We start from the raw sequence: 9547 nt of genomic DNA, 5'->3' as shown, positions 1-9547 counted from the left end.
GGAAGTTTTATGCTCTACTTTGGTTGTTGCCAGATCAGTGTGTGTGTGTGTGTGTGTGTGTGTGTATGTATCCTCAGTGATTTTCCATCAATATTTCACTTTACCCCGGCCCGTACAATGTCTCAGGAGCAGGTGAATTCTGTTTTGAACAACATGTAGAGCCTGTTGGCAGAGGCAACGCGGCTAAGGGCCGAGTGCCATGAGCAGAGCACACAGTTGGCCCTAGTGAAAGCTCATCAAAGGGGGGAGGGCCTGGGTCAGCAGAGAGAAGCAGCAAAGCTAGACATGTTTAACAAATGCAGGCAGCTGGAGCAGCTCCTGGACACCAAGGCCGCCGTTGAAGCAAAAGAAAGACAAGCTTGCAAACTCAGCAAGCAACTGTAAGAGATTGAGAGAGATTGGGAGTAAAGAAGAGGGCAGAGAGGAGAGGGATGGATTGATGTTGAGAGGAGGGACTAAATGTGGCAGTGTTTGGGAATGGAGACTTATTGTAGTTAATGCCATTTATAAACTGGGTGGGTCGAGCCCTGAATGCTGATTGGCTGATAGCCATCTTATATCAGACCGTATACCACGGGTATGACAAAACATTTATTTCATGTGTCAGTGGTTGGGAATGGAGACTTACTGTAGTTAATGCCATTTATAAATTGGGTGGGTCGAGCCCTGAATGCTGATTGGCTGATAGCCATCTTATATCAGACCATATACCACGGGTATGACAAAACAATTATTTAATGTGTCAGTGGTTGGGAATGGAGACTGTAGTTAATGCCATTTATGAAGGTTGTGATGGAGTGAATCTGGAACAATATTTGTTATTTATTTGCAAACCTTTTTCTCGTAAAAAATAACTAGTAAAAAATAACTAGTAACAATGTAACTGTACTTCATTAATAATGACTTCATAATCAATAAAGATTTTAGTAATGACAGATTTTGCTTTGACAAAAACACATGAAATACACAGAAAATGTTTGACTTTTACAGCTCTTACATCAATCAGTATACATTGAGCAGGTCATTTTACGTAACAGGAAGTGACTGAATTGTGTAACTAATTGGTTAAACTGATAAGTATACAAAAATGGAAGAAGTTACCTCCAATGTTAATTGTACTATTCCCACTCTTCCAAAGGGAAAACACATTGTAGTTAGGGCGCCCCATTGCTGGCCTAAATTAGAGGTTGTAATGCCTTTAATGTCAGTACTGAGTGGCTTTATCAAAAGGAATCTCAGTTTCATATTTAATAAAAGGACTTATCCATATGACAGAGTCGGGGCCAATTCAGCCCATTTAAGTCAAATGTGTATGGTAGACTATGTCATACTGCAGTGGAATCTAATTACATTACCAATAATTTAGTACATCCGGTTTTATTACCCACTGTTATCCCTGTCTTGAGCTTGGGACAAAACTAGGTTGTTGCATGCAGGGACCTGTATTCAAGGACACATTGGTCGTGTTGCCCTGCTCAGACGTTGCATGCATCAACTAATGGTTGTGTGCCACGTCATCGACTGTGCCGTTGGGCACCAGATTACTATAACGTGCTAAAAAATATGGTTTAGCTGATACGTAAAATACCTATGTAGGTGTTGTAAGATCTGGCATTCGTCAGCAACGTCTGAGCAGAGGAACACAACCATTATGGCACCCATCTGGCTTGGTGTGGTCGGTAGGGTCAGACAGGACGGTGGAAGAAGGGCTCTGTTTCAGACACGCTCCATTCTGACCTTGAGCCTAACCCCTGACGTTTCTGGACAAACACCACCACCACGATCTGCACCCAGAAGAAGAAGTTCACCCACACGGACTTCTGGGAAAGACAAAAGAAGACTGCAGAGATGAAGAATAAAATACATGGGTTTAAATAACAATGACAACACATGATCTGTGGTTTTGAAGCAGCTTGTGGTCTGATAAGGCAATAACGTTTTGATGTGTTAGTTAATATTATGATATGCACAGTGTCAGGACAGACCTCTGCATTATACAATCCCGTGTAGAACTGACTTCCATTGTAGGGACTGACCCAGGTTTTATTCTCAGCTTCTTCACAACTGAAATGAAAGAAGTCCTCCAAGTGAACAAGAATGGCATACAATATTTCACATTTCACATATGGTATGAGAAACAAGAGGGCACTGAGCGAAGAGGTGATACGGGAGAAGACAGGGAAAAAAGGCAGCCATCTCACCTGGTTATGGAGGGCACGTTGTGGAGGGCAGACAGACAGAGGCGGTCCCTGCCGATCCTCAGGGTACACCCTGACACCGCCAGGAAAAACAATATCTTCATACACACCCCCAGAGTCACATTCAGCCACAGCCTTTCCCTGGTGGTGCAGGACAGGAAGTAAAGAAAGTCCACAACAAACAAATCAAATCATTTCTGCTTTGCTGCCACACTACTAGGCATGGAAAGTCTGTCTCTCACCTCTTGACCTCCTCTTCCACACAGCTGGTGTAGATCCAGTAGATGGTGAGGCAGAAGCAGTAGATGGCCACAGACACGGAGATGGCTGACACAAAGTAGCAGAGGGAAGGATGGCTGGGGTTCTCCAGGATCAGGCCAGATGTGTTGTACTCAACAGTCCCATAAAGAATGCACTGCCCTGTAAAGTGGCCCTGCATGACACAATACAGATGCATTCAGTATACCATCTATCCTACAGTATGCAATTGAAATGCTACCTCTACGGTATCAGTGTCCCCCCCCCCCACGCGGGATGGTTGAGCTAACGTAGGCTGATGTGATTAGCATGAGGTTGTAAGTAACAAAAACAATTCCCAGGACATAGACATATCTGACATGGGCAGAAAGCTTAAATTATTGGTAATCTAACTGCACCGTCCAATTTACAGTAGCTATTACAGTGAAATAATACCATGCTATTGTTTGAGGAGAGTGCACAATTATGAACTTGAAAATGCATTAATAAACCAATTATGCACATTTGGGCAGTCTTACAACATTATGAACAGGTACGCAATGGTTCATTGATCAGTCTAAAACTTTGCACATACACTGCTTCCATCTAGTGGCCAAAATCTAAATTGCGCCTGGGCTAGAATAATTAATGATGGCCTTTCTCATGCATTTCAAAGATGATGGTACAACAACAATTATCTTTTACCAGATCTGATGTGTTATATTCTCCTACATTAATTTCACATTTCCACAAACTTCAAAATGAGCTACAGGCAGTTAGATTTGAGAATGTCATTTTAGGCGAAAATTGAAAGAAAAAAAAGTTGGATCCTTAAGAGGTTTTAATGCACTTTACACAACCTATAACAATGGCAAGTATCTTCACTGGACATTGACAGCAAGAGAGCTTGGTCAGCCATGGCGAGATACACATGCTCTCAAATTAACGTCCCTTAATAGGCAGGGAAACAGAGTGAGGTCTGTCACACACAGACCTCACTGTGTTTCCTGGCCTGGGTAGGGAAGAGCTTAATTCAACTTGGAGAGGAATGCTTGAGAAATTCCATTCCTCCATTCATGTGCACAAATGTACAGCTATATTCTTTTAGGACATTAGATGACGATTATATGGTGCCATTGGGCCGTGTGAAACAGTCGGGAGGACTCTGAATGTAGGTAGATCTCATGTTTCATTTTCCTGTCTCTCAACACATTTCATTTCAAAGTCATTGCCATCTGTATGAAAATCCCACATGAAAAAATACTATAGTATACGTTAGTATTACTATATTTATATATAGTAATATTTATATATAATATATATCGTCTCAGGCCTAACAACACCCATGCCAATATATCCTTCAAACACCGGCTTCTTAGGCATTATCACTTAACTATAGTATGCACTGTAGTGTTTTTGCAAACTTTACTGTAGTATTGTAGTGTAGTATTGTAGTGTTTTTGTTTTATTATCATTTTTAATTATATATATTTTTTGAGGGGGCTTTCACCTTGAGGAATCTTACTGAACGACATTAAAATAGCAAATTGTCCATAACCAGTATTTAGGTAGGACTGTGGACTGCACAGTTAGGTCCAACACTTCTGCTCTTTTCTATAACCTGTAGGGAACACAATATATGGTATATACTTGGCATGTAGGTTTTTCAGTCATGAGTGGCACAAATTGTGATATGGGGGGATGGGGAATGGGCAGAACATAGAGTAGATTAACACATCAGGTTAACACATCACATCACATACAGTAGATTAACACATCAGGTTTAACATACAGTTGAAGTCGGAAGTTTACATACACTTAGGTAGGAGGCATTAAAACTAGTTTTTCAACCACTCCACAAATTTCTTGTTAACAAACTATAGTTTTGGCAAGTCGGTTAGGACATTTACTGTGTGCATGACACAAGTAATTTTTCCAACAATTTTTTACAGACAGATTATTTCACTTATAATTCACTGTATCACAATTCCAGTGGGCCAGAAGTTTACATACACTGAGTTGACTGTGTCTTTAAACAGCATGGAAAATTCCAGAAAATGATGTCATGGCTTTAGAAGCTTCTGATAGGCTAATTGACATCATTTGAGTCAAATGGAGGTGTACCTGTGGATGTTGTGGTAGCAGAGTCAGAATTCTTTAGGTAACATTGATAAATAAGATGTTTTATTAATTTTTATAGTATGCTTATGTGGGAAAGTTACTTGGGCCCAGAGAGGGAGAGAGTCGGGTTAGTCTTATCTGTGAATGTGTCTGTAACTATTCCTAAACCATGTGAAGGGATGGTGTGATTAATGGGGAACTAGTTAGGTGGCTCCACAATGTCTGTGTGCCAGTCACTTTTTATGGGAGTATCTAGAAATTGACAATTGATATATGCCATTGGATGAGGTAATGTTTTGGTCCTAAATGGTACCAAGAATGAGATAAGAACTTTGTCTAAGAGGGCAAACTGAATGATAATGTATAACTAATGCTGTCTGGCTATAGGATACTCCTTTTTTTCTGGTAAAAGGTTCTTTGTGTAATGTTCCTAAGATCTGTTATTTGTCATGTGAGTTTAGATGGGTGTGTCTTTGCTATAAAGGATCTCAGTTGCCATTATGTTTACACTCTCAGAGAATTCATTTATGGACACTGAATTGATCTGAGAGTCACAGGGCTATGGTGAAGCTCATATAATTAAAGATGGACTTTATGATAACTCTGACTTGTGTGTGGTTTGCTTTCTCATGATTTGGTAATAAAGGACATTTCCACGACAATGTGTTTCAAGGCCTACCTTCAAACTCAGTGCCTCATTACTTGACATCATGGTAAAATCAAAAGCCAAGACCTCAGATTTTTTTTTTTAGACAACCACAAGTCTGGTTCATCCTTACGAGCAATTTCCAAATGCCTGAAGGTACCACGTTCATCTGTACAAACAATAGTATGCAAGTATAAACACCATGGGACCACGTAGCCGTCATACCGCTTAGGAAGGAGACGCGTTCTGTCTCCTAGAGATTAACGTACTTTGGTGCGAAAAGTGCAAATCAATCCCAGAACAACAGCAAAGGACCTTGTGAAGATGCTGAAGGAAACAGGTACCAAAGTATCTATATCCACAGTAAAACAAGTCCTATATTGACATAACCTGAAAGGCCACTCCGCAAGGAACAAGCCACTGCTCCAAAACCGCCATAAAAAAGCCAGAGTACTGTTTACAACTGCACAATGGGACAAAGATCGTACTTTTTGGAGAAATGTCCTCTGGTCTGATGAAACCAAAATATAACTGATTGGCCATAATGACCATTGTTATGTTTGGAGGGAAAAGGGGGAGGCTTGCAAGCCAAAGAACACCATCCCAACAGTGAAGCACGGGGGTGGCAGCATCATGTTGTGGGGGTGCTTTACTGCAGGAGGGACTGGTGCACTTCACAAAATAGATGGCATCATGAGGGAGGACAATTATGTGGATATATTGAAGCAACATCTCAAGACATCAGTCAGGAAGTTAAAGCTTGGTCGGAAATGGGTCTTCCAAAATTGACAATGGCCCCAAAAATACTTCCAAAGTTGTGGCAAATGGCTTAAGGACAACAAAGTCAAGGTATTGGAGTGGCCATCCCAATCTCAATTCTATAGGACCTCAATCGTATAGAATATTTGTGGGCAGAACTGAAAAAGCATGTGCGAGCAAGGAGGCCTACAAACCTGACTCAGTTACACCAGCTCTGTCAGGAGGAATGGGCCAAAATTCACCCAACTTATTGTGGGAAGCATGTGGAAGACTACAGAAAACTTTTGACCCAAGTTAAACAATTTAAAGGCAATGCTACCAAATACTAATTGAGTGTATGTACACTTCTGACCCACTCATTCTCTCTACTATTATTCTGAAATGTCACCTAAGAATTTTTACTGGGATTAAATGTAAGTAATTGTGAAAAACTGAGTTTAAATGCATTTGGCTAAGGCGTATGTTAACTTCCGACATCAGCTGTATATGAGCATATCGATACAGTGTGTAGTGTATTATTCTACAGTATACTACAAAATTCAATAAAAAGAACATCACGATCGAAGGAAACTAAAGTGTGCAGTATAGTAGTCTACAGTATTCTACAAAATTCTGTAGTAAGCACTACACAATCGAGGGATACTCCAGTGTGCAGTATAGCATTTTACAGTATACTACAGTTTACTACAGAATACTATAGAATTCTATAGTAAGTACTATAGTATTATATAGTAAACTGTAGTATTTTATGTGGAATTGTAGCCTAATCTATTGCAAAGTCACTGCATGCAACAATTTTGCATTTAGGTGAAGTCCACTAAGACATTGTATAAGCCGGTAGGCCTAGCGAAGAGTCATCAATGATATTCACTGACTTCACATGATTATCTCTGCTGATTTCATTTCTTTTCTCATTATAGGCTAGCCCCCATGTTTTGGGATGTGTGGCAAATTCTGAGATAAAAGCAGGAAAAGACAACATAATATAGGAGAAAGTTTCTTGAATGTCTGATAAAAAATCTCCCATAACGGACGTAGCAGCTAAAAGTTTGACCCGTCGTTGAGAGGACGATAAAAACATATCCCATGTATGCTTTACATCTAGCAGCCTACCAGTAGCCTAGCGTCGGTTTGAGGAGGGTGGCAGCAGACAGTAGCCTTGGCTATGTGTGGAAATGTTGTCAATACATTTCTATTGATATTGTTTTTTTTTATACAGGGATAAAAAGAGTTCTCAAGTTTAGAATGTATCATAGGCGGCTGAAAGTTCCCGACATTTCAAACATTCATGCATTCGTACCTGGGTGATTGTCAGAGAAGCAGCGGACATTATTCCACAGATGAAACAGCCTGCGTAAAGTACGAGCTCCAAAACGAGCAGCCACGGCAACACCATCACGAACACCTCTGCAAAGCCATCCTATAATACCCATCGAGGACACCCTAGCACCCGGACAACGCACTCCGTTCCAAGCGTGTTAAATTGTGCGTAAAGGTCTACAATGGAGACACTCTTAACTGTGAGCTCTGACTGTTTTTTTTGCAACAATGTACCTATTCAAGCGTTTTGTTCATTATAAACCGCAATTGAATGTGGCCAAGGAATGCAATGCATTTATTAGAATTGGTTGATTGTAAGATTGGGATGGAATGCTTTATGACTATCTAACAATGTTGTTGTCGTATTAGATGTGAGTCCCGACTCCCGAGGACTCCACCAGGATTCCCTATAACCATAATCCAGTTTAGAATTCCATGCACAGAAATGCAAAGCCAATTTTTGCCTCTAGTATTGTTCTCCTCTGAGAGACTGGAAAATGTGTGTGTGTGTGTGTGTGTGTCTGTCTGTCTGTCTGTGCGTGTGTGTGTGCGCATCATCAGCAGTCGTCTGTCTCTGGTGGTTTGTGATTAATTTGTAAGTATTCCAGAGTGATGAGAGAACATTTGTCAGCAGAACACTTTTCTTTGCTGATTTGCTAAGTTAAACTGTTGCTTAACTACGGTTGTAAACTACTAGTTTTAATCCCAATAATACTTTCTTCAAAGTAAAATAAAAATATATATAAACACCTTAACTTCATACAAATGTTCTGTTTTCCACAATGTAGCCTAAACCTGAGCGACCGGGAGGTGGATGTCTCAGACATTCAATATCTGCTGGGTACCACAATAATGAAAGGAACAAATAACAGGAGATCAAATCAAAGCCCCTGCTTAGATGAGCAACACTGGGGGTTGAACGGGTGGATCACTGAGATTTCAAACTTTATTCACCCACTCAAAAATACAGCCAGAAGTTTGTTGAATTCCCAATGTGACACTATGGAAAAACAATGCCTGATGTTTGATTTAGTTTTCATCTAAATGTTTTATTACTGCACTTTCAACCATTTAAAATCACAACAAAGTTCAAATGGGAATACAATATAAAATATTTTGTATAGATAGAAAAATGTAATGTGTTATCACTGTGCTTCATCTAACAGCACAACCATATGACCTGGATTGTAGTTGACATCACATTAAAAATATCAAGTGCAAGTGATCAATGCTGTTTGAGATTCTGCACAGATATTTACATTGTGAAGATCTCCACAGACTTGCAACGTTTGCATGCTATCTTGGACATGCATGCTTTCTATGATGACATATGGCTTTTTTAGTGACAGTAGCATCAAAATGTGGCCTATTGATGAGTTACTAATTTTAAGGTTAAATAAAAACTAGGGCCGCAACTTTCACTGGGGACGGGGGGACATGTCGCCCCCACCTTCTGAAATTGCATTTTTGTCCTTCCCAGTTTTTTCATTGGAATGTGATACAAAACGAGGCAATGGTGTGCTTCAGGACCACGTGGACGCCGCCGAGTGGTCGGGTAGGCTGTTTGGAGTGTTTATTATGTCCCCCCCACTTCTAAAACCAAAGTTGTGCCCCTGACAAAAACATTTACATTAGTTTGTAAGATAGCCTTAACTTTAGGTTATTTACTATAATACAAAAGTGACATTGAATTCTGTTAGGTTGACAAAGCAACTAAATATCATAATTTAAAGGAGATGTATCTAATGTTTGGATAGTTTCTACTGAGCCGCTGGCTTAATCCTATTCTTGAACTTGTATTTTTGGTTTAGTTGGAGACGTGAATCCAACATATCATTTCTTATCTTGTCGACAAGTTAATAGGCTATTTACTGTATTGCAAAAGTGATATTGAATTGTGCTTGGTTGTCAAACACAACCAAATGTCAACATTTGAAGGAGATGAACAGTATATTTTGTGCCACTGACTTAGTCTGACTTCAATTCCAGTTTGTCTTCAAATTAATAATTGATATGTTGGATTCACTTCTCCATTTCAACCAAAAATCTAAGTTAAAGAATGGGACTAAATCAAATCAAATTTTAAATGCACTTTAAATCGAGTTTGATTTGATTTAGTTCTATTATTTAACTTAGATTTTTGGTTGAAATGGAGACGTGAATCCAATATATTCAATATCAATTTGAAAATGTCATTTGACATGAACCAAAGCTTGAAATCCTAGACCTTGTAACGGCTTTCTAATGGTGAAGGAGAGTCGGACCA

The 9547-nt window shown here is 39.7% G+C and overlaps 1 protein-coding gene across 1 annotated transcript; it reads right to left on the bottom strand.

Annotated features, from left to right (window-relative positions):
- Positions 1-884: 884 nt before the first annotated feature.
- Positions 885-7467, bottom strand: tmem179bb (transmembrane protein 179Bb). The gene is made up of 5 exons (XM_029670559.2): positions 7262-7467; positions 2441-2631; positions 2202-2339; positions 1986-2064; positions 885-1820 (listed from the first exon to the last, which is right to left on the bottom strand). Exons 1-5 carry the CDS (start codon positions 7355-7357, stop codon positions 1686-1688), a joined length of 639 nt encoding a protein of 212 aa, XP_029526419.1. The 5' UTR covers positions 7358-7467; the 3' UTR covers positions 885-1685.
- Positions 7468-9547: the final 2080 nt, after the last annotated feature.

This window comes from Oncorhynchus nerka, linkage group LG10, assembly GCF_034236695.1.
Source record: "Oncorhynchus nerka isolate Pitt River linkage group LG10, Oner_Uvic_2.0, whole genome shotgun sequence".
Classification (NCBI taxonomy): domain Eukaryota; kingdom Metazoa; phylum Chordata; class Actinopteri; order Salmoniformes; family Salmonidae; genus Oncorhynchus; species Oncorhynchus nerka.
The sequence above is the reverse complement of the archived record's forward strand: the minus strand, read 5'-3'. Positions and strand labels throughout refer to the sequence as shown.

Bases quoted from the DNA above. Each gene is read 5' to 3' on its own strand.
- tmem179bb (XM_029670559.2), bottom strand. From the start codon at position 7,357: ATGGTGTTGCCGTGGCTGCTCGTTTTGGAGCTCGTACTTTACGCAGGC. The intron at 2,340-2,440 runs GTGAGAGACAGA...CTGCACCACCAG, and splicing joins GTGGAAGAGGAGGTCAAGAG to GGAAAGGCTGTGGCTGAATG. The intron at 1,821-1,985 runs GTCTGTCCTGAC...TGTCTTTCCCAG, and splicing joins CGGGATTGTATAATGCAGAG to AAGTCCGTGTGGGTGAACTT.